The sequence below is a fragment of the Oculina patagonica genome, chromosome 1 (genome assembly GCF_052425735.1).
Source record: "Oculina patagonica isolate OP01 chromosome 1, crgOcupat, whole genome shotgun sequence".
NCBI classification, from domain to species: domain Eukaryota; kingdom Metazoa; phylum Cnidaria; class Anthozoa; order Scleractinia; family Oculinidae; genus Oculina; species Oculina patagonica.
The window spans coordinates 10,005,656-10,030,932 of record NC_135758.1 but is presented as its reverse complement, the minus strand read 5'-3'; the positions used below and the strand labels follow the sequence as shown (position 1 = coordinate 10,030,932).

The 25,277-nt window shown below is 38.1% G+C and overlaps 2 protein-coding genes across 3 annotated transcripts; one reads left to right on the top strand and one right to left on the bottom strand.

Moving 5' to 3' along the window:
* Window positions 1-2,938: 2,938 nt before the first annotated feature.
* LOC144656579 (adenosine 5'-monophosphoramidase HINT1-like) lies at window positions 2,939-24,412 on the bottom strand. Of its 2 annotated transcripts, none has more exons than XM_078516808.1 (4): window positions 24,329-24,412; window positions 21,228-21,332; window positions 4,582-4,753; window positions 2,939-3,782 (listed from the first exon to the last, which is right to left on the bottom strand). In XM_078516808.1, exons 1-3 carry the CDS (start codon window positions 24,407-24,409, stop codon window positions 4,586-4,588), a joined length of 354 nt encoding a protein of 117 aa, XP_078372934.1. In that variant the 5' UTR covers window positions 24,410-24,412; the 3' UTR covers window positions 2,939-3,782; window positions 4,582-4,585. The 2 variants fall into 2 exon arrangements, with proteins under 2 accessions (XP_078372934.1, XP_078372928.1); XM_078516802.1 differs by lacking the exons at window positions 2,939-3,782; window positions 4,582-4,753 and adding exons at window positions 15,853-17,758; window positions 19,341-19,512.
* Window positions 6,164-17,001, top strand: LOC144655780 (uncharacterized). Its single transcript, XM_078516028.1, has 4 exons — window positions 6,164-6,209; window positions 9,617-9,679; window positions 11,260-15,133; window positions 15,833-17,001. Exon 3 carries the CDS (start codon window positions 11,280-11,282, stop codon window positions 15,129-15,131), a length of 3,852 nt encoding a protein of 1,283 aa, XP_078372154.1. The 5' UTR covers window positions 6,164-6,209; window positions 9,617-9,679; window positions 11,260-11,279; the 3' UTR covers window positions 15,132-15,133; window positions 15,833-17,001.
* Window positions 24,413-25,277: the final 865 nt, after the last annotated feature.

Sequence of the window (25,277 nt, the reverse complement as noted above, 5' to 3'; positions counted from 1 at the left end):
TCAAACATAAATATTCTTACGGCGGATTCTCTGTTTTTAAACATCGTTATTCGTCAGAAATAGCTTTATAATGCTACAAACAACTAAAACGAAATCTTCTTGTCTTTTGAGGCCGACTGTAAACAACGAAACGTCTCAAAAACGAATATATTATGATTGCGTGCATGATCTATAATTTGCATAAAAAACAGACATTGAATTCTCTTGGGGCCGCATCGCACGTTCAAATTTTAGCGCTGTGACAGCCATGCTTTGAAACAATTACAATAGGCGGTTGTTAAAATGTAGCGAGTGACAAACATGATGATAAAAAAAGACACCTTGTGTGACATTTCATGGTTGACTAGTTCCAGACGCCATTAATTATTTTTCTTTTATGCAAATTCTGGCCGAATTCCCACGCGTGGACGCTGAAGCCGTTTTTAGCACAGAGGGTATTCCCCTAGCCTACCAAATGACGTAAGCGGTATAAGTCAGGGCATGTTTGTGAAGAGAATTTTTCTTCATATCTTTAAAATCCTTTCAATAACACAGCCTAAAAATAGATTACGCTTAAAAGAGAAATACTATGCAATAAATTTGTTTAGTAAAGACCAAAGGATTCGCAAAGATTTGAAAGGTAGCTGATTAATAGTTTTGAAAAATTACGTGACTCGAGGTCTAGCCGATCGAAAGTGAAACTTGTCATGTCAGCACATTTTTTTCCACCAACGTAATGGTATCTATTCACAGATTCTGGCCCGCTGAATTACATTTCTCTTTGAAAGCGTGGAAATTTAGTATTTTTCAAGAGTCAAAGGCTTCAAATTCGAATATTTCACACTAAACATTCTTTGTAAAGACAAAGAATAACCATTTGTTTCCATTTGTTACTGATTTATAGCTTCTAAACATCTCGTGACATAACCTCGACCGAGTGGAGGTCTGCGTCTGGTCACCGACAAAACTAAAAAAAATAAACCCCGTGCAGAGCAAGAACTGCGCAGCGCAGTTAATAAACCGCGTGCAGAGCAAGAACTGCGCAGCGCAGTTAATAATAATAATAATAATAATAAACCCCGTGCAGAGCAAGAACTGCGCAGCGCAGTTAATAATAAACCCCGTGCAGAGCAAGAACTGCGCAGCGCAGTTAAAAAATAATAATAATAAACCCCGTGCAGAGCAAGAACTGCGCAGCGCAGTTAATAAACCCCGTGCAGAGCAAGAACTGCGCAGCGCAGTTAATAATAAACCCCGTGCAGAGCAAGAACTGCGCAGTGCAGTTAAAAATAAACCCCGTGCAAAGCAAGAACTGCGCAGCGCCGTTAATTAACAAAATACAACTGTTACTAGTGAATAGCGACTTTTCGCGTTCATTTAATGATGGCTAGTTGAGAATTTTCAGAAAAAAACATGAAACCATCACTAAGAAATAAACAGTGGGAGAAATCAGTTGACATGGCTCCACAACGGAACACGAAAAAGCGAACTAAAAAAAAATAAAGAAAGAGTAATATTTGTTCAATTAAAGTATAAATCACTATTTACACTGCATACATTAAAGCAACGCATATAAGATTAGTACACATGAATACATTATCACTTTGGCTCAACTGCCGTACGGTGCGGGGATCGTACAGGTACGGGACGATTGGTGCTTGCGGGGAGGCCCCGGGGATTCAATGCTAGTTTTTGTCTTCCCCACCCTCCAGTCTCACACTATGACCGTTGTCGGATCGCCAAATTTATCCCCAATCTTATTGTGGTGTGACAATGGATGGAGTGTGGAATAGTTTACTAAATAGACAACAGAATATAAGAACCCGTCGTGCGATGGTAATAAGCGATGACGTCATCAGTTACACGTCATCGCTTAAAAACCCGCGAGTAAGAACCTAATTTTTCCAGGTTAGCCTTAACAGGTTCTTACATACACGGTAGTTAACACAAATTTTGGCTATTTAGGTTTTTAATAAGTTCTTAATTTCTGCGGAAAAATATACATTATTTCTAATTCTCTATTTTCCAATTGCTCATAATACACTTTGTTTGCCCCCCAAATTTTGCATAAAGTATTGTTTTCAAATTCTCTTGGGAGGACTGCATATTTCCAAAACAATAGTTTATGCAAAATTTGGGGGGCAAACAAAGTGCATTATGGGCAATTGGAAAATAGAGTATAGCGCAATCGAACAGAAATTGATTTTAAATTAACAAGAAATCGCCGCTTAGAACACAAGAGCAAAGTACTCCCGTGCAGTTAGAATGGAACACTACAATGTATAAACGAAAGAGATTAAATCTTTTATGATTGTATCTATCAGATTTAGTAGACAGAAATTTCTAATATTTAGAAAATACAGGGCCGCTGTGAGCAAGAGACCGTTTGACCTTTCTTGCAGCTTTAAACCTAGCTCCCGCGTATCGTATGCCGTTTATCGGAAGTCACGCTATAATATAACGCAATCTTTTTTGACACAACATATGGAAATCTAAAAAAAAAATATCAAATAAAATATTACTGTTGTACATTTGAGCAAATCTACGAAGGAAATGCATTTTTAGCTTTGCAACCTTGAGCTGTGAATTCAAAACTACTGTATTTATTTGAATTCCATCAGATCCTCAGGCTATGCTATTTATACGATCACTAACATTACTTCTTAGGTTTAAAAAATGTAAGCTGCAGTTGGATAATAGTCTTTTAAAATCACGCACAAGGCGTCAGCTACTTTTATTTACGTTAAGTTTTTGACAAATTTTCTCAACATTATGTAAGACCCCTTGTGAAACGTCATCGCTTCTGCATGTATTGCATGCCATTTATTTAATACTGTATGTGTTGTGTGGTTCAATTTTTTTTTAACATACTTTAATTGTATACTTTGTTTCAAACCGTCCGCAAGTGGCTACGCAGTTTCGCATGTCATTTGTTACATATTTTGGTAACTCAATGATATTTTGTGGTTTCCAAGGAGAGATAAGTATTAACCATGAAATAAATAGAATTAAAACAATTGATATAAACCTTCTTCAGGGCATGCAGTCGTATGAACTTATCAAAAATAAGCTGTATGGTCTTAGCCAATAGGAATGGAAATTGTATATATAAAAATAAATAGCGCTGTGTAATACTATACTACACAGTAAAATTCTACGTATCTAATCCAGGTTACAAACTTATCACCACGTACGTTGAGAGTTTATTGAACAGGCATATTGAGCATTGAATGAAAGGTTATGTCATCTCTTTTTGAAAGAGATATTTATTCAGGGTCCCAAAAGAGCACAGGGGCTCTAAGAGGATGCAGTGGAGCCCTTAACGCCTCTGGGACCTTGACCTTTTAAGCTGACAATGGAGTCCTCAGCTCCGATGGTTGATGTTGCAGTTAAGGTTTGGTTAACAAACCTAAACAATTTACAATTTTCTGGCTATCAATACCCAGGTTAAAAATTCGTGAATATCCTACAAAAGCAACTGTTAAAACTTTCGCAGAACATAGTCTCAATTAGTCACGCAGGCAATATTTACATTTTTGTTTACGGATAATACATTTTTAGGAACTTCGCGAAGCTTCAGGTATCATACTGTTGATGTTGTTTATCTATTGTTTAGTTAGGCCTTTCGAGAAGAGCCTTGCAAACAATGCAGATCGCCGCTAAAGTTCAACATACTTGTTCTGGGAACGATTTTGTTTCATTACTTGTCTGCTTGAAAGTGTATCGGTATAGTAAAGGGTTAGAATACTCTTGGCAATTAAACAGTTAATACTTGGACGTCTTGAATTGCTCCTGAGCATGGCCTGAAATGGAAAAAAGAATGTCTTAGTTTTGTATGTGTAGACTGTTCAGATGCATCGAGATAATCACACCCTCCTCAAATTAGCACCCATTTGTTAAACCACGAGAAGCAAACTATTTCCCCTAGTCTCCCTACTACTCTCTACTCTCCCTAGTTGGAACGATTGTCAGTAGTGTAAGAAACCTTTTCTTGGCATTAAGGACATTCATCTGAAATCGAACCTGACTAGGATTTTTGTCAGACTTTGCTCATTGGTTGTTTATCTTACAGAAACTTGAATTTTGAAATAAAAATGGGTGGACCTCATACTCGTTTAGGAACAACAGCACCTTGTTTATACGCAATAACTCCCTGTAAAATCATCATGATTATATTCCCAATTGCTTGCCAAATTGAAATTTTTTTGCTCCCCACCCCTACGCTATAAACACCCCGCACCCCTACCCATGCGCTTTTTGCACTCTCCCCAGTTTTCGCTCGTGTGCAGGAACCAAGTTGGCAGCCTGTCGAACTTAACGATCGATCTCCGCGACCGACTTCGACGACTGTTTCTTATTCTACACTGGGAATATTTATTTTACAGAATGAAAGTTATTGCAATACATGAGGAAAAATAATACGTCATCATACTCGTTAATAAGAAAATGACGATTTACCTCTAGCATTATCCATTAAGAAAGAGTCGCCACACGTAAATTAAGCGCAGGGAGGATACGCAATGTAATACTGGGGAATGAGCTTAAAAATCCATGAACTCAATTGTTCTTTACTTAAAACAGTGATGAATGGAAATAAATTACCTAGTCATTCTGGGGGCCACCTCAATGGCCGTCCTGCCATGACATGCAAGTGAATATGATACACAGACTGGCATCCATGTTGGCCATTGTTGATGATCACACGATAACCATTTTGGTCAACACCCTTCTGAGCTGCCACCTTCCTTGCAACAATCATACAGTGACCAAGGAGCTGAAGGGCAATGGATAAGTTGAAAAAAACATGCATAAAGAAAGAAAAAAAATCACAGTTAAAAGAAAATCCTGGTTTCAACGCGATTTGAACCCATAACATTTGTGATTCTGGTGTACGGAGTAAAGCACTACTTTTGAAGTGATGGATAGGCATTTGGTATACTGAAAAAAGGTAAAAAAATATCAATGCTGTTTATAGTGGTCATGCACTTAGCCTCGAGATAGCTACTTTGTAGGCATGCCACTGAAACAGAGGAAACAGATATTCTAAATGAACATAACATGATTAAAATTCCCAACTGGCAGGAGGCAGACCAGTTGGCTAAATACAAAGCGTGACCGAGGATTTGGACTCGGGACGACCGAAAACAAATCCAGCTAGTGGCAGGGTGGAGGTTTTGAACCCTGGACCTCCGGATTACAACACCAGCGCCCTAAATCACTTGGCCACGCATGCTCCCAAAAACATAAAAACTATTTTTAGTAGGGTAATAGAAAAAAAGTTTAGTAGGGTCAAGAGCTGTTATTTTAACATAAATTTAAGGTGCTTTGAACTCTATACTTTTTTAGCTTTAACTGTCCAAAATACAGTATTTTGACCTCTTTTAAAATTGCCATGGCAAAGAATTTTCCGACTAGTAAAAGCTTTACTTAAATTACATTATTTTTTCAGCTGTACCATTAGGCTTGCTGTAATAGAATGTCAGTGACAAGAAGGTCTTACCTAGGGTGCGCCATCTTATTTTAAGCGCTACTTTGACTGTGTAAAGAAGATAAAGGGCCATCTAGCTAGAGGGCTACAAAGTGTTTGTAGCCCTCTTATTTGTCAAAAAGTTAATGTAAAAAACAAATTTTGTTCTGTTATTGAACAATCTTGGGCGCTCAAACAGAAGTAATGGAGGAGGGGGGGGGGGGGGGGCTTCACCCTGGTTTGCTTGCGGTTAGCTTTTATTTGTTGGTTAGGGCATCATTCTGCGTTCTGCATTCTGCGTTCTGTGTTCTGCGTTCTGCGTTCTGCGTTCTGCGTTTTGCGTTTTACGTTCTGTGTTCTGTGTTCTGTGTTCTGTGTTCTGTGTTCTGTGTTCTGCGTTCTGCAAAATACCCCTGCCGACCTTTTCCCCGTACAAATTGTGTGCATCCCCCGGTTGGTCATTTTGGACTACCTTTCAAGACGTTCCGTTTATTTTGAAAATTTACTTTTGGGCAAACCATTACCATTTAAATCCCAACCGAAATTCCCGGAATTTTTTGGCAAGTGGTAAACAACTCATATTTCTCGGAATCATCGCCGGTATTTCCGAGAAAAATAGTTCTTTGTGTGACGAAATATGATAATCAGCGTTGTCCAATGATAATCATTTGTTATGATAATCATTCATGATCATTGTTTTTGCTGGTGGTGAGTCAGGAAAGACCCGACTCAATTCGCAGTTTCACTTGGCAAAGCGAGCTTGGTAAGTACAGTTGATTTATACTGCATGGTCTAACCGTTTACGGGTTAACCAGGCTTAGAAGGCGCGAGGCTGCATTTACTTTCTTTTGAATCCAATATATGCAGAACAGAATAAGAACGCGCTCATAGCACTGTGAAGTCGATCATTCGGATTTCTGGGATTATAGCGTAGAGGGATTGTTTGGTTTTGTGATTTTCTACTAAAAGAAGTGCGAAATGACGAAAATCGATACAAATAACGCCAGAAAACTTTATAATATGAGCAACTTCCTGTTTTTGAAGAAGGAATGAAGAATTATAGCGGGGCAATTCAAGGAAAACGGTAGCTTTTGTTTTTGTCGGAGAAACCATGCGAGAAACTGAATTGTAAACAAAGAAATAAGCAAAGAAGGGGCTGATTCGCCATCTAAGGAATACTTCGTATTGAAAAAATGAAGCTGTACACAATACGATTTGTTTGGCAGTTAAACCCAACGCATTTTCTCTGTGGTACTTTGACAACTTTAGTATTGCGTTTGTATTTTCTTTTGTTAATTAGCACTGAATGAAATGGGAGCCTAACACGCAACTCAGGTTGAATTTGACCTTGTCGATTTCGCTGATATTAATTTCTGTTGCATTTTGATTGTAAGAAGGCTGCTCGCGGAAGAAATTGTTAACTTTTTTTTCTGCTTATTTAAAATTCAGTCAACCTTACTTCAGTAGTCATTGCTTATTTGGGTGATGCGATTGTGGGGAATTAATTTTGCCCCGATAAGTTCGCAGCTTCGCTTTCCAAAGCTCATTGTGTCGTAGTATGTACGGAAATCGGTAAAATCGGTAAAATCGCGAACTTTCTAAAATGAATATAATTCAAAAACTTCAACAATGGGAATGAAGAATTTAAACAGAGCAACACAAAAGAATTGTAGAACCGACAATGCGAGGTTCATGAAATGTAACCACGAGCTTTTAAATTTGCTAAATAAACAAGAAAGTATGCGAATATTCAATGTCTAGGAATGTCTAGGACTACCTCGTCTGTAACAAAAAGCGAAGCTGAAATAGTGAAGGATGTAAGGGCGTTTTAATGTTATATTATTTTCCCAAGGTACTTGATCATTGAACCTGTTCTTTCGTTATATTTCAGTACTGAGAAATTTTGAACGACTGAATTGTAGAACAATTTGCATTTGACCTTGTTTTTGCATGGAAACGCCGCTGTCAGATTAATTTTGGTTTTTCGTTACATTTTTGTCGAAGGCGCACTGTTCCTGCACGGAACGCGCCAATTTTTTGCATTGATGATTTGGATTTTAACTAGCTTTGCGATGCGTGGTTTACCAAAATTAAAAACAAACTATAGCAAGTCATTAAGTATTGTATATCAAGTAAAAAGTGTTCATATCAACGAAATAGAGGTTCATCTCTGAAATTTTGGGAACTGGGTTTTGGGCAAATTTTCACTGAGAAAAATTAATGTGATTTGGGTCACCTGGACTGGGAATCATAACAAATAAACAATAGAACTGGGATTCAGAACCCTCTGCATCGCAAGTTTATGGAATCTCGCTGTTGTTATGTATCTTACTGAAGGTCATTGTTAGCAAACATATTGCAAGACTCCGGTTACTAATTTTCGTTGTTTGTGACGGCTATTAGTACCTTATTACATGAAATTTTCGCGACACGTTTATTTCGCGATTTTGAGGTGCGCATATTTCGCGACACTTAAATTCCGCGATTTTGCGAAACTTTTGTATTTTGAATCACTTTAATTTCGCGTTTTTGAGTAAGACACGACTTGCATTTCCTTGGCAATATTATTTTAAATGTCCTTGAATTAAATAAAACGACTTCATCAAAGGAAAAATAACGTCAAAATTAAAAAACGCAATGGCGGGACCAAATCTCGGCCATAGCAACAACAGAGCAGTTCTCACAATGTCTACAAGTAGGTTTTGCTTGTACGTGCATGAGTTATTGTTCTTGAGTCAATTGACGACAACATCCATTTAGATTGATAATTCTTCCCTTTAGTAGTACTAAACTTATTCTTTCTTGATTATTGATAATAATGTGAGTCACTTAATATTCGCGTCATGATATGTTCGCGACACTTATTGTTCGCGTCACTTTAATTTCGCGATATTTTTGGAATCGCGAAATTCGCGAAATTAACGTGTCGCGAAAATTTCATGTAATTATGTAATAATAACTTATTTACTGGGGCATAATGACCCATAATGGTTAACTTTGTTTCTTCGCCACTTTCACTACGGGAAGTATGGACGAATTAAGCGGGGTTCAAGGTGGCTGCTTTCTACTTTCAAGAGGGCTTACGAAAGAACATTAAGTGACACCGATTTGCACACGCAATAAATTAAAAACAAACTTAAAAAAAGGTTTTGGAACCCTTCCTTTTTCAGTCGATTTTGATTGTAGTTGTAGCCTTTGAGCTCTTTTTGGCTTTGTGGTCTTAAAAGTCACTAAATTAATGTATTTTTGGTTCACTGAAATTTTTCAGGGAAAGGCCTGTTGTTGACTCGCAACTGAGTTATGCAAGCCACTCTGTACTTTGAATGTCGATTAAAGTAAAGATTGTTAATTGCATGTTTGGTTATGTAAATAGTTTTATGATTGGGGGTGACATAGAAAACGACGGATTGTCACAAACTATGATAAGCTGTGACGGAAATAGACGAATGGCAACGCTGTGAAAACATGCAAGTTAGGCAGTTGATTCATTTACACTGATGGAGCTCATTTTCCCGAATTTTCTGTTTTGTACAGCGTTTTTCAAAGCACTACATATACCAAAATACTGTTTACCATTTTTTGTTAATTATTTTGAGTGCTAGCTGCATACTCTCTTTTTTGTGACAGCTGATTGTTGTATTTCATTACGGGTTACCAGAAAAAAAAACGAAAATTCTTAAAGGTCAAATGAACCGAAAAATCAATTTTTTTGCTAATGTGTTTATTTAGTGCCAAATAAACATATTCCGAAGTTTCAATTGGACATTGCATCGCAGAGATATTTCAAGTTAAAAAATGCTTTTTTGGCCTTCATAATCGTAGAGTGTTCGGAAAAACTGATGAAAAAAGAAACCCATCTGTCGGAAAATAAAACCCGTGACGTCATAATTAGTGTTTTTGAAGACGACCGCAGATTAATTCCGCAGACCGCACCATAGAATTGGAATAGATGTATATTTCAAGCATTTATTTTTTTCTTTTCGGACGTTTTTAGGGTTCATTGTTTGATGGTTTTGGTTCAGAGACGTATGACGACAACGTGCGCTATCTTTGAGCAGCACGTTGTCCACAAATCCCAATGAATGAATGATTCCGGCAAACCGATGTTACAGCTTGTTAGAAGCTAGGTGTGGTTTAAATGTTAAATTTGCATTTTTTGTTACTTTGCAGGAAACGTCCCCGATACTTCCCTTTGTTTCCAGGGGTTTATTTTTGTCAGAAGAGCTAAAATCGGTAAGTTGCTCTCTAACACTAAGGACTATCTTCGGCGTGGGGTGAGGTAGTGGTTTTACCAAAACCCTTTTCAAAACTTACCTTAAACAGTACCCAAAATTTAAATACCACGAAAGAGTTCAGATGCTCTTAATCAGGGATTTGCGAAAGGAATGACAAACCATTAACTTGATATTTATTACATAATGTAAAAAATAACCAAATCAAGGATATTGTGAAAATAACCTGAACAACCACTTCAAGAAACACCTTGTATATCCTTATACCATGGACCGAGTAATATAGATTTAGCCAAGCCTAAAAGTGAAGCTCCACAATTATTTATTTTTATAGAACTTTACAATGATATTCCCATTTTAACCCTCGGACGTAAAGCAAATTGACACCACCACCGTGGTATATACAAGGGTGGGGGAGGGAGGGAGTAGATGGACCCCTAAAGTTTTCGTTCTAGTAATGCCCCGCAATTAATTTTAAAAAACAAATCCTGCTTTCGTCGTATTTGTAATTTCAAAGTTGTTGCTGCCTCTTTTAGAGCTGTGCATTACAGATGCACGTGTACGTTAATCCATTGAGGTTGCCTTTTAAAATAATAGAAAGCATTTATAGTTTTCTCTTGCGGGAACAAGGAAGTTGGCACTCTGCTTCGAAAGCCCTGGTCCTTTTGCAGCCGATCAAATTAACCGTTTTTAAATCCTATTGTTGTAAGGAATTTTTGAACTGTTTATTTGATTGGCCAGACTTAGCTTCTCTTTGTTGAAAGATAAAATAAGATTAGATACTTTATTTAACCACATTTCACGGATGAGTACAAAAGCTCGTTAAAACTTGAACGTGCAAAACAGTAAACTAAAATGTAAGAAATGGAATGAAAAACAATAAATTCTATTAATAAATACGACTAATAAAATTGTAAATCATTTTATTCTGTAATTTAGTTACACTTTTACTCTTTTTATCTTTTTAATATTTTATCTCGTATTTCTTGTATTTTTATTCGTAATATTTCATAGTTTATCCATAGTTTTAATATTCGTATTGTTCTGTGTATTTTTATATTTTATTGTAAATAATTATTGAGGGCCACTGGTTTGTTAGTGTTTTTATGCTATTTTAATGCTACCCTCGTTAAATAAAGACTTTACTTACTTACTTACTTACTAAATCATTTGTCCATTGAGCCACTTGTTCGTCGTACCCCAAGCTCTGCTCTGCTGCTTTTAGTCCATGACTGCATCATCAATCCTCAAAGACGGTGACGCCTCATGCGTTGACGCTGTTGGACTTGTAGAATCAGCCCCCTCACTCTTCTCCCCGGTCCCAATTCGAAGTTCAAAAAAGCGCAGCCGGTATATAGGGTAAGTTTAAGAGCCATATTGAAGAAAAAACGCATAACCACCTACCAAAAGCGTAAGCTTAAAAAAAGGCCATGCCAATCTTCTAACACCCGATACACTCCGTTGTTCACGTGAATTAAAGCAGACGGTAACGCCCTCGTAATGCTTCAGTAAAAAAAAACGTTGAAAGCCACACGTTATATTGTTATATCGTTATCCTGGTTCTTTCTATTGATTCAACAGTGCTTACAAAAGAAACGGTCATGAACAACATTGAAGAAGTCATACAAGCCATCGCTGTAGGGTTAGTTGTTGCCACTTTTCTTCTCAAGACCGGTCGTTGTCTAAACGCCATCGAGTTATGTAAAGAATGCTTGATTTTGGTAAAAAGCAAAGCTTACGGGAAACAAGAGCGCATTGTACATCAATTTTACGACGCGATCTATAATACAACGTTCGAGGCGTGTTGTCGTATCCAGGATTATACAAATGCAATACAATACGGCAGGAAACTTCTTGTCTTATACCGCCATTCCGGTGAAGTAGCTGACGAAGGTTATTTCAGCATACGACTCGCAAAAATTTGTCAGAGGCAAGATAAGTTTTTTGAGGCAAATGAGCTTTACGAGAGGGCAATCAATTGCATGAAACAAACTGGCGATAGAGGCGGGGCAGCAGGCGCGTATGGCCATTTTGGAACTATGTTGAATTCTTTTGGTAGATATGCTTTGGCTAAAGAGTGTATCGAGAAATCACTTGCGATCAGAATCGAAATTAATGACAAAGAAGGGGAAGCAGTAGACTGCGGAAATTTAGGAGCTGTACTTCTTTCCCTTGGTGACAATTTTAAAGCGGAAGAATATCTTCAGAGAGCACTTGCAATCAGAAAAAAGATTGGTGACAGAGACGGAGAAGCAGCAGATTACGGAAATCTAGGAGCTGTGTTTCTTTCTCTTAAAGAATATGTCAAGGCGAAAGAATATTTTCAAAAAGCAGTTACGATTAGAATGGAAATTGGCGACAGAAAAGGAGAGGCAGGAGGTTACAAAAACCTAGGATCTCTGTTTGAATCAACTAGTGAATACGTCAAGGCAAAACAGTGTTACGAAAAAGCACTTGCGATCAACAAGGAAATTGGCGACAAAAAGGAAGAAGCCTCCTGTTATCAAAAAATTGGAACTGTGCTGTTATCTCTTGATGAATATGTTAAAGCTAAAGCATATCTTGAGAAAGGACTTCCAATCGCTTTGGAAATTGGTGACAAAAACGGAGAAGCCTCGGCTTACGGAGACCTAGGTTGTGTCTTTCAATATCTTGGTGAATATAGCAACGCTAGAGAAAGTCTCGAGAAAGCACTTGCCATCCACAAAGAAATTGGCGACAAAAAAGGAGAAGCAACAGATTACGGAAACCTAGGAACTGTATTTCAATTTCTGGGTGAATACAAAAAGGCTAAAGAATATCACGAGAAAGCCCTTAAGATCAGAATACAAAATGGCGATAGACAAGGGGAAGCAGCAGATAACGGAAACCTAGGAACTGTGTCTCAATATCTAGGCCAATATTCTATGGCTAAAGAATATCACGAGAAAGCACTTGCGATTGCTTTAGAAATTGGTGACAGGAAGGGCGAAGCGAAGGCTTACGGAAATCTAGCAACTGTGTTTCAATTTCTTGGTGAATACGTCAAGGCTAAAGAATATCTCGAGAGAGCACTTGTTATCAGTATGGAAATTGGTGACCGTAGAGGAGTAGGCGCAGATTACGGAAACCTGGGAACTTTGTTTCAATCTCTCGGGGATTATGTCAAGGCGAAGGAATATCTTGAGAAAGCGATTGCAATGAGGAAAGAAATTGGTGACAGGAAAGGAGAAGCAGCTCATTACGGAAACCTAGGAACTGTCTATCAAGATCTTGGTGAATATGCTAAAGCTAAGGAATGTCACGAGAAAGCACTTGCTATTGAGAAAGAAATTGGTAACAGACAAAGCGAAGCCTCTTCTTATGGAAACTTAGGAGCTATGTTTCTATCTCGGAATGAATATGTCAAAGCAGAAGAATATCTCAAGAAAGCAGTCGCGATCAGAATAGAAATTGGCGACAAAGACGGAGAAGCAAATGATTATGGAAACCTGGGAAACTTATTCTATTCTCTTGGTGAATATGTCAAAGCTATCGAATATCACGAGAAAGCACTTGCGGTCAGATTGGAAACTGGTAATAAAAAGGGACAGGCAACACATTACGGAAGTCTTGGAGGTGCGTTTCGTTCTCTTGGTGAATATAGCAGAGCTGTACAATATCACAAGAAAGCGTTGACGATCTGTGAGGAAACTGGTGACAGAGAAGGCGAAGCAGCAAGTTACGGAAACCTAGGTACAGCGTATCAATCACTTGGTGAATATAAGAAGGCTAAAGAATATCACGAAAAAGCACTTGCGATCAGAAACGAAATTAGTGACAGAAAAGGAAAAGCCTCATCCTATAGAAAATTAGGAACTGTATTTCTTTCTTTAGGCGAATATGCGATGGCTGAAGAGCATCTCGAGAAGGCGCTTTCGATAAGTGGCGAGATTGGAGATTCTCGACAAGTGCTTCAATGCCATTGTGACCTCACGTTGGCGTACTTATTGGAAGGAAAGATGCAGGAAGCTTTATCGGCTATGTCTCAAAGTGTCAAAGTATGTGAAGAGTTGCGCGGTTTTCTGGTAGACAACGACGAGTTTATGATATCTTTTTCGGACGTGCACGTTTCTCCCTACGAGATGCTCAGTAAAATGCTTTGTGTTGCTGGAAAATGTAATGAAGCCCTTCGTGTTGTGGAACTGGGAAGGGCTAGAGCCCTAGCAGAGTTGATGGCAACCCAGTACTCTGTGGAAAAACTTATGGTTTCTGGTAATCCTGAATCATGGATGGACGTTGAAACAATTATGAGCCGGAAAGAAAGTAACTGTTCCTGTATATATATTTCGTATTCTGATAAGGATGAAGTTATTTCTCTGTGGGTTCTCAAAACGAGCGGAGTCATCCATTTGCGACACGTATGGGTAAACGAAAACACTTTGGACGGACGGATTGACAGTTTGGATCAATTTTTTTCCAGCGGCTTTCGAGTCTTGGGTATTTTGCCGGAAGAGAAATGCGAAGATCGATCATTTTTTGGCACCGAACTGAAACCAAAGTTATCTCTGGCAGAGGGTGCTTCCGCTTTGCGACTTATAGAAGATGACGACAAAGAAAGCCGAGATCCCAAGCCTAGTCCGTCTCTGTATTACAAATTGTTAATCGCTCCGGTGGCTGACTTGCTTGAGGAGTCAGAAATCATAATCGTACCTGTTCGTTGTTTATACCAAGTTCCATTCGCAGCATTAACAGATGAAAGTGGGAAGCACTTATCAGATTATTTCAGGATCCGCATCGTTCCTTCTTTGACGACCCTCAAGCTGATTCAAGACAGTCCAGCGGACTATCACAGTCAGATTGGCGCACTGATAGTGGGAGATCCTCAGGTTGGTCAGGTGTTTTACAAGGGATATCTTGACAACATAAAGCCATTGCCTTATGCAAGAGAGGAAGCAGAAATGATTGGTCGACTGCTGCGCGTTCAACCTTTGCTAGGACAACACGCAACAAAGCACGCCGTTTTACAAAGGATACATTCAGTGTCTTTGGTACACTTTGCTGCACATGGCAATGCCGAGAGAGGAGAAATTGCACTTTCGCCTCTGCGCTCTTCTAACAGGGTTCCTCAAGAAGACGATTACTTACTGACAATGTCTGACATTTCACGAGTTCGGCTGCGAGCTAAACTTGTTGTACTTAGCTGTTGTCACAGTGGTAGCGGACAGATCAGAGCCGAGGGAGTTGTTGGAATCGCTCGAGCGTTTTTAGGATCCGGTGCACGCTCAGTGTTGGTAGCATTGTGGGCCCTTGAGGACAGTGCAACAAAGCTGTTCATGAATTGTTTCTACGAGCACCTTGTTCGTGGGGAAAGTGCCAGTGAATGTCTTCACGAGGCCATGAAGTGGATGCGAGCTAATGGCTACCCTGACGTGGCGGACTGGGCACCCTTTATGCTGATTGGGGATAACGTGACGTTTGATTTTGGAACATAAAAGTGAGTTTACAGAATCATATTTCACGTTAAAAATTTACCTTGCTTTTCAGGGTTTAATTTCACAGCTGCCGCCAATTTGCAGAACATAACAAGGAAACAACAGCTGTTTTTTTCTGACGTGTAAACTCACTTGTCATATTTGTCTGCCAGTCGAGACCCTTCAGCGGCAGTGATCTGCCTGTAAGCTAAACGTCCTCATACACTGTATGTGAAGAAAATATTTATTTCCATATCCCTGTTCTTGTCATTATCTTAACAGCATTATTGTCAGGATTATGTTGTTTTAAATCAGTGCAGTTTGTCGAGGGTAGGGATTGTTTATTGGGATGAATACTGCTACGTCGCATTAAGGACCGATTTCTAATTACCTTATTGTTACTTATTTTCGCGGGAACTTAATTTCGCAAAAATGGAACGGGCATATTTCGCGGGACTTTATTTTCGCGATTTGGCAAAAAATACGTAATTAACATAAAAATACAATAGAAAACATTCAACACAAAATTTCGCGGGTCTTTAATTTCGCGATTTTTTAAAAATCGCGAAAATCGCGAAAATTAAGTCCCGCGCAAATTAGTAACAATAAGGTAGTTAGTTAATTAATTGATTGATTACATGATTTCTTGTATGAGATCACCATACCTTAACATGTATAAATGTTGCATTCTCATTTTTCGTTTTTTTTTGCTATTTTTTTAGTCTTTAGTTTTCAAGAGAGAAGACGTGAGCATTGGAGCAGTTAAAGCGAGACGTGAGAAAGCAAGGTCTAATTGTTTATTAAGAACTGATGATTTTTATTACTACACGACTTTAAAACTTCCCTTTGCCTTCAATACCTACGGGGAAGCTCTATCCAGTCCTAGAACCCGACGAAGAAGGGGATACTGTATTCAAGTGATACAGTAAAAACCCGCGAGTAAGAACCGAACATTTAAGAACCTGTTAGGCTAAAATTTGCAAATTAGATCCCATTTTTATAAGAACTTATTTAGCCTAAAATTGAAAACAGTTTCTTATTTTCTAAAATTGATTAATAATGCTCAGTTTTTGAAAAATAAATTTGGAGAAGGCTTTTCTGTACATGTATACACTGCCATGTTCTGAATGATTTGTGCTTCATTTTTACATAAACACTTGTGTAGTATGCAAATAATGCAAATAATGTGCGGTTCAAATTTCGAAGATTTTTTTAAACATATTTAAATTGTATACTTTGTTTCAACCAGTCCGCAAGTAGTTACGCCCTTTAGCATGTCATTACTTAAATATTTTGCTAGCTCAATGACATTTTTGTGGTTTCCACGGTAGAGCTTAGTATTAATAGTCACTTGCATCTACCATGATTATTTAGGATTAAAAAAAAAAGAAATAAATAGAAATAAACAATTGATATAAACCTCATTCACGGCATGCTGGAGTTTAGGCAGGCGTATGAACTTATCAAAAATAAGCTGTATCGTCTTAGACAATAGGAATGGCAATTGTATACATAAAAATAAATAGCGTTGTGTAATACTATACTACATAGTGAAATTCTACGTATTTAATCAAGGCTACAAACTTATCACCACGTACGTTGAGAGCTACAGGGGCTCTAAGAGGATGCAGTGGAGCCCCATATTTCCCGAGCCATGGAGTCCTTGACGCCTCTGGGACCCTGGCCTTTTAAGCTGACAATCGAGTTCTCAGCTCCGATGGTTGAAGTCGCAGTTAAGGTTTGTTTAACAAAGCTAAACAATTTAACATTTTCTGGCTATGATGTATCTATACCCAGGTTTAAAATTCGTGAATATCCTACAAAAGCAGCTGTTAAAACTTTCGCAGAAAATAGTCTCGATTAGTCACGCAAGCAATATTTACATTTTTGTTTACGGATAATACATTTTTAGGAACTTTGCGAAACTAACAAAAATAGACCTTCCATGTATGGCTTACATATGGCACTATGCTAAAGGATCTCGAGACTGATGAGTGACTATTTTAAAGTAAGAGATTACTCTGTTTTAAATTTAAAATGTAATGTAATGCAGATACTGTACTACTTAGTTATATAAGTGTAAGCTTTGTTTTGTAAAATAAATGTAAAAGAAGGTTTACTTGGAATGTTCATTAATTCAGTTGTAGATAAAGACATGAACATGACATAACGTAACATTCTGGATGCAAATGTCTCTGAAGATAAATCAATGTTCCTTCTGTTAACCTGATTGTTAGCTATCTCTTCTGCGGGTTGCTAGTTGTCTATTGACTTTCTACATTTCTACATTGGTAGGAGACATTTTCGGTTGATCGGCACTACTATATAAAAGATGTATTCGTATTTCTTCTCCTTATTCGGCTCCAGCCTTGTTTTCATTTGGGAGGATTTCTTTGCGGGGGGGGGGGGGGGGGGGGTAGCTTCAGGCTTTATACTGTTGACATTGTCCATCTATTGTTTAGTTAGGCTTGTCGAGGAGAACTTTGCAAACGATGTGGATCGCCGAAAAAGTTCAACATACTTGTGCTGGGAACGATTGTGTTCCATTACTTGTCTGCTTGAAAGTGTATCGGCATACTAAGGGTTAGAATACTCTTGGGAATTAAACAGTTAATACTTGGACGTCTTGAATTGCTCCTGAGCATGGCCTGAAATGAAAAAAAGGATGTCTTAGTTTTGTATGTGTAGACTGTTCAGACGCATAAAGATAATGATACCCTCCCCCAATAAGCACCCATTTGTTAAACCACGAGAAGCAAACTACTCCCCCCTAGTTTACCTACTACTCCCTACTCTCCCTAGTTGGAACGATTGTCAGTAGTGTAAGAAACCTTTTCTTGGCATTAAGGACATTCATCTGAAATCGAACCTGCACTAGGATTTTTGTCAGACTTTGCCCATTGGTTGTTTATCTTACAGAAACTTGAATATTGAAATAAAAATGGGTGGTCCTCATACTCGTTTAGGAACAACAGCAACTTGTTTATACGCAATAATTCCCTGCAATATCATCATGATTATATTCCCAATTGCTCCCCACACCTACGCTATAAACACCCATCACCCCCACCCATGCGCTTTTTGCACTCTCCCCAGTTTTCGCTCGTGTTCAGTAACCAAAATGGCGGCCCGTCGAACTCAACGATCGATCTCAACGACTTCACGGAAAAAAAGGGGACTGTGAACAGTCTTCAACGACTGTTACTTATTCTACAGTGTTTGGGTCTACATTCATTTTACAGAATTGAAGTTATTGCAAAACAAGAGGAAAAATAATACGTCATCATACTCGTTGATAAGAAAATGACGATTTACCTCTAGCATTATCCATAAAGAAAGAGTCGCCACACGTAAATTAAGCATAGTGAGGATGCGCAATGCAATACTAGGGAATGAGCTTAAAAATGCATGCACTCAATTACTACGATTTCCAGTTGAGTGCGACGCGAACAAAGTTTGGTGACGAGGTTTCAACATAACAACGGCATTGTTGTCAAGGGCAAACTTCTCTGTTACCATTGGTAACAAATTTGTTTTTGTAACTGTCTTGCTTGACAATCTCGATGCTTAAAAAAATACAAACACTACAAATATCGTCAGCAACACTTTATTACGCTTTAAAATAAAAAGTATATACACAGAGACAACGATAAAAGAAACAAATAACGAAATATATTATGCCTTAGCTGTTTTATATCGACGGTAACAGATTTGTGTTGAGAGTTGACGTTATGTTCAACGTGCGTCACTTCACCTTCATCGTTAGAGTTACTGTTCAACTGAAATTAAATCGTTTTCCAACTCCAGGGATTTTCTAGCAGCTTTAAGAATTCCTTCAGCTTTAAATAATATATCTTTCTCAAGTGCAAAATGAATAATTCGCGCACTGAAATGAGGAACATTTGGCGCTTCGAAAAGCTGACAAAAGCTAACACCATTTCGGATCGAAATTTAAAAAAATTAGCCAATCACAAAATTGCTCAATTCAAACTGACGCCATCTTGGATCGAAATTAGCCAATCAAAAAATTGCTCTGTTTCCCGAGAGGTCCTCCTTGTATAAAAGAACAGTACCTGTTTACGACAGTTACCAATGGAAACAGAGAAGTTTGCCCTTGACAACAATGCCGTTGTTATGTTGAAACCTCGTCACCAAACTTTGTTCGCGTCGCACTCAACTGGAAATCGTAGTATCCTTTACTAAAAACAGTGATGAATGGAAATAAAATACCTAGTCATTCTGGGGGCCACCTCAATGGCCGTCCTGCCATGACATGCAAGTGAATATGATACACAGACTGGCATCCATGTTGGCCATTGTTGATGACCACACGATAACCACTTTGGTCAACACCCTTCTGAGCTGCCACCTTCCTTGCAACAATCATACAGTGACCAAGGAGCTGAAAAGCAATGGATACGATGAACAAAAAAACATGAATAAAGAAAGAAAACACTTCACAGTTAAAAGGAAAGCCTGGAAAAAAAACTTCAGGTTTCAATGCGGCGATTTGAACCTATAACAATTGTGATTCTAGACTATGAGCAGTCCCTAATTTTTCGCAGTCTGTCGAGCGTCGTGAAGCGATTTTCGCGCTGTCATTTATTTTTGCACTTCACACTCTATAGCCATTTTTTGCTTCACGCTCGACGGAGTATATTGTGATTCTGGTGTACCGAATGAAGCGATGGATAGGCATTTACAGTGGAACCCCGATATAACGATATGCCAGTAAAATTATATCGTTATATCAAGGAATCGTTATATCGGGGTTCCCTCCCATACATTTTACTTTTGCCGGGACATACATCTAACATATTCATCGTTATATCGGGAGTATCGTTGTATCAAATATCGTTATATCGGGGTTCCACTGTAGTATACTAAAGATAAATAAGCCATAAAAAGCAAGTGCAATGGAAAAAAAATGTTTTTAGTAGAGTAATAGAAAAAACAATTTAAGTTGGGTTAAGAGCTGTTATTTAAACATAGATTCAAGGTGACATTATGCATTCAGCATAATTATAACAATTCTAAAATGATTTTGGTACCTTCCACTTAAAACACATAATGTATATGTTGCAGTTAATGTTTGATCTCAGTTACTATTTTTATTATTTTACTAGTTTTTTTTTTTTTCTAACTAGTTTTTTTTTTATACTAGGTTAAATAAAAGTATATAAAGTAAAAGACCTCCCCTCCCATCATTGATTTCTCATTTATAACCCCTCCCCTCTCTACCTTCTACCATCCTTACTAGCCCTTCCTCCCTGTGGAATGAGCTTCCTGTTGACATTCGCAAAGCGTCATCAGTGGAGACTTTTAAAAGTCAATTGAAGACTTTCCTTTTTAAGAAAGCATTTCGTGTTTAAGCGTTTAAACTTTTCAATCACATTGTTTCTAGTTTGATTTGTATGTAGGTTCGTTCTAGTTTTTATATTTTTATATTATTTTTACATATAGTAAACAGCGCTTTAGAATATTTATAGTTTTAGCGCTATATAAATGTATATAAATTATTATTACTATAATATTTTAATAATGCACAACTGATCATTTGTGTGTACATAAAATATAAATGAAAAGAAAATGTAGGAAGAAGTTGTTTGCTGTGTCATGTAAGTCCCACTCTAGAGCTAGAGTGTAAAGGATTCCTTTTATTAAATAATTTTTTGTTCATGTGTGTATTTGAAATTCGGAATTTCTTTTTTTTTTGGGGGGGGGGGTGGGGATTCAAAGCATGCTGTGTTTTATTTGGAGATTCTGGAACATGTTATAAATTTTTGACATGGCAAATAAGTTCAGTTTAGTTCAGTGTAGTTTTTTTATGATTTTGCACACAATCACTATAATTGGATTAGGTTTACAAAAAAGAAGGTCATTGAATACATGCACATGTCATATCTCTGGATCCAGAGTCCATTGTGCAAACCATTAGGCCACCACTCTGAACTATAGATAAAAATGTTGCAATAAAGTTAAAAAACTTACATGCTTTCTATTACTATATGAGCATATATTATAAAGTTTGCATTTAAAAAAGGGATTAAAAAAATCTTGTAGAATGTTTTTTATGCTGCTAAAACAATAAAATGAAAAGACTGAAATATTAGGTACTTGCTCATGTTCCTCTGAAGTGTCTGACAACTTTCTAATTTCCTTTTTTGGAATCACCAGGAAGTGGACAGGTGCTTGTGGGTTTATGTCTTCAATTGCAATGCACTGTAACAATAAAAACAAAACAAAATTACAACAAATACATTAACACTACCAGAGTGGTCAACCTTAAAACAACAACAAAACAGAAACTGGGAGGTTTACAAATGAATGTTGGAAAACACATGCCAATAATGCCCTAAATGGTGGCCCTCAACTAGAAATTTACAGAAATTGTTTCCATTATCTATCTTGTTGATCTCCATGCAGAGGTTGGAAATTAATGTATGTACCCTATGGCAATCAGAACATGTTATGATGTGTTCATAGAAAAGAAGATTATAAATAACTAAAAAAAGCGCCCACATGGCTACATGTAATGGAATAAGGAAAATGAAAAAGTTAATCATGTGATAGCACTTAGTAGCCCTTAGTCCCCCTAAAAGTAAGTCTGGCCCAGTTACCCATGCTGGCTTGGTTTTGCCAAGATCTTGGCAAGTCTGTTAAGGTCGCGCGGGACCCTTGCTCATTAATAAATTCATTAGCCAAATTTCTTGAACGGGGTGCTATCTTGTAAAGCTTTAATTCACTACATTTTGAAAATCGATTCCTCTAAAATTTAACAAGGATATTCGGGGATGATGGAATTACATCATGATTGTCCTTTTACTGAGAGATGACCGTTGTCTGTGATGTTACAAGCCCTTAAAAGTTTAACTGCAGATGATGCAATTTTGTGTCCAAGTTTTCAGCTAGAACAGCGCACCAAATTAAATGATTATATTGCCTAGTGTTAAATCATAACCTCTTTTGTGCTATGGCTAGAACGAAATTTTCGATTTCCAAATTTGCTACAAGTTAATGGCTTCTAAGAGAGCAAAAATGTGAAATCTAAACTTTGAAACGTGCTATCTTCCTTTTGAGAAGGAAATTTAAAAATTCGCTCTAGTCATAGCACAATAGAGTACACCAAGTTTATGTTCCTCGCGAATCAACTCTTGAAATTCTATATCCGCGGAGAAAACTTGGACACAAAATTGCAGGTTTTGCGGCTTCCGAAGACCTTCCGAGTCTCAATGTTTACAAGAACGTGTGATATATTCAAAGCTGTGAATCTAATTATGATAATTCCCTACGTTCCAGCGCACGTGGAACAAAGCTGAGAACAATTACTAGTAATTAATTGTACAAAAGCATTCTCATGAATATTTCGTTTGTTGTCGGCTTCAGTCGTCCGGCAGTTCGTGCATACTCTTTAAATAAATACATACTAATGATTGCAAGGGTCCTGCGCGACCTTAAAGACAACAGAAATCAATTTTGTGATTGCATGACAACCGGGGCCAGCCCTGTTAGCTGAGATCCTGGTAATGCGATGCGGGGAACCCGGCTAGCTGGGATGAAAATTTTCCATGTAATCGCATTCACCAATATTTTTTTCCCAAGTACAATGCCAACCACAAAAAAAATCAATATTCTTCTTTCACAATAGCATGTAGAGGCAAAACAGTTGTTGCTGCATAAGAGTAGAAGAAAATACAACAAATTGCTGAAAAAGGTCATCAACAGCATTACACTGAACCTTTTCCGGCAAAATCATCGGTGCTAAATTTTTAAACCATCGTTTGTGCCAAATCTAGTCCATCCCAGGCTAGCTTGACTCATGTACGTGTAGTACCGGGCTGAAAGGCATCTCGGCAAACCGAGCCAGCCCGTCTCATGTTATCAGGCCACAAAAATTAATTTTTAACCTGCTCCCAGGACATTGCAAGCTTACAAAGTCCTTTGAACAGTTGAACAAGAGATTACGACTAAATACAATGCGGTACTGATTTATCAATCAGCAGCTTTACCCCAGGGGCCATGCTGAGGTGATTTTTTTCCAAATGCTTATTCAAATCTCATCAAATCTCCCTGGGTATAGGGCAGCTAGAGGAATTCTGACAAATCCCCTCCCCCCTGGGTGCAACAATAAGACCCAAAGTTGTATGAACTCTGTGATTGTACAAAATGAAGAAGGATGAATGGCTTTTAATTGCTTTGAGTCCCTGGGATGCAAATGAAATACAGTGAATTGGGTGTGCAAGATATGGCACCTCAAAATACAAACAAAATTCAATATTGAGTGGCTGGAGGCCCCATGGATTTTTATAACTTGTGGGAACTCTGCAGGACTCATAATTATGGTATAACCTACAGATCCTTGAATTTAAAACAAACAAAGGGAGAGAGCTTCTTTGACTTCTTTTTAAAAATCTTAACACAGGGTCCATGGTACCACACATAACACAGCAATCCCTAGCCTGTGAAAAAATCAACAGGGTCTTACCCCTGGGGTGCAATACTCTATGAATAAAAGTGATATTTCCCCCACACCCTTAACAATCTTAACAAACACCTATGGGTCCCTGTGGGTGCCCTAGAAAGTCCAGCAGGGAAGAGCTGCTGATTGATGCATGAATTTACTGGTAAAAGGTAAGGGATAAAGGTTAACCTGTGGCAGGCCATTGGCCGGTGTCTGACATTTGCAGAATGTAGAATGCAGAATACAGAACGCAGAATGCAGACTAAGAGAATATATTGTGTTACCTTAACCATTATTGAAAGCTAACCGTAAACAGGCTAACTGGAGTGTATAGTAGGCTAACTGGAGTGCGTAGTAGGCTAACCTGAGTGAGCTGGTTAGCCTACTACACACTCCGGTTAACCTACTATTCACTCCGGTTAGCCTGTTTATATACGGTTAGCTTTCAATAATGGTAAAGGTAACACAATATATTCTCTTAGTCTGCATTAATTCTGCAAATGTCAGACACTGACTATGGTAAGCCTGAATGTAGCCGGCTCCGGTTGGCCTTATTCCAGTTAGCTCTCAATAATGTTAATGACAATACGACACAGTTAAAAAATTATTTGTTATTCGTTAGCTATCTGTTTACCCTTTCGGTAATTTTACCAGTTGCCGGTCCCTGTTGGCGACTCTTTCACCGTTTCTAAAAAGTGATGTATGAATTGAATTGTGGCCTAGCAAACATATAGTCAAGAGAAAGGTTTTACACTACCTGATCATCCTCGTGCAGGAATGTGGCAGGCAGCTCTCGACGAATTATTCTTGCAAAGACAGAGTTCCCTCTCGCCGCCATATTGAAAAGCAGAAGTAGACTCCAGGTACACTCGTCCTGAAGAACGCACAGGACACCCACAACGAAAGTGAGAGTGAAGGGGAGGGGAGAGAGAGGAAATTCAGGGGGAGTTCAGAGGGTCTGAACTTTCCTGGCACCCGCAAGGTGATTTTTGGGTATATTTGGGAGGAAACAGTTCTCTTCAAAGGATTATTAAAATTTAGAGAAATAATAAATATTAAAGATTTAGAATTTGGAGTTAAAAATTAGTAGAGGGACACCAAAACAATCCCCTGACAACCTGAAGTGCTCTTGCGTGGGGTAAACTGTCTGGTGGTGTTCCAAAACTAATTTTAACCCTGCTCTAAATTGAATGGCCAATACAGCAAGGTCAACAACTGTCTCTATATTAATTTTTTAAGAATTTTTTTTTTTTCTGACGCAAAATTGTAAAAGAGTACTATTTATGCATATTTGCAAGTACAAGCAAACAACACAATCCAAACAGGGTTCCTTCATCCTATCAGTGCGATTTGAAACTAACATTCCATGAAACTCTAAAGCTTGTGCACAGAAGAATCTTTCGTTAAACAATCGAATCTGACCGAGAAAGACGGTTTTTTCTTGTGTCATGCTAGATTCAACTGGATCACTTACAATACAGCAAGGTCAATAACTGTCTCTATATTAATTTTTTAAGAATTTTTTTTTTCTGACGCAAAATCGTAAAAGAGTACTATTTATGCATATTTGCAAGTACAAGCAAACAACACAATCCAAACAGGGTTCCTTCATCCTATCAGTGCGATTTGAAACTAACATTCCATGAAACTCTAAAGCTTGTGCACAGAAGAATCTAATTCGTTAAACAATCGAATCTGACCGAGAA

Coding starts and splice junctions, on each gene's coding strand:
- LOC144655780 (XM_078516028.1), top strand. CDS start 11,280: ATGAACAACATTGAAGAAGTCATACAAGCCATCGCTGTAGGGTTAGTT.
- LOC144656579 (XM_078516808.1), bottom strand. CDS start 24,409: ATGGCGGCGAGAGGGAACTCTGTCTTTGCAAGAATAATTCGTCGAGAG. Junction 21,333..24,328: donor TCCTGCACGAGGATGATCAG/GTAGTGTAAAAC, acceptor TTATTGTTACAG/TGCATTGCAATTGAAGACAT. Junction 4,754..21,227: donor CTTCAGAGGAACATGAGCAA/GTACCTAATATT, acceptor ATTGCCCTTCAG/CTCCTTGGTCACTGTATGAT.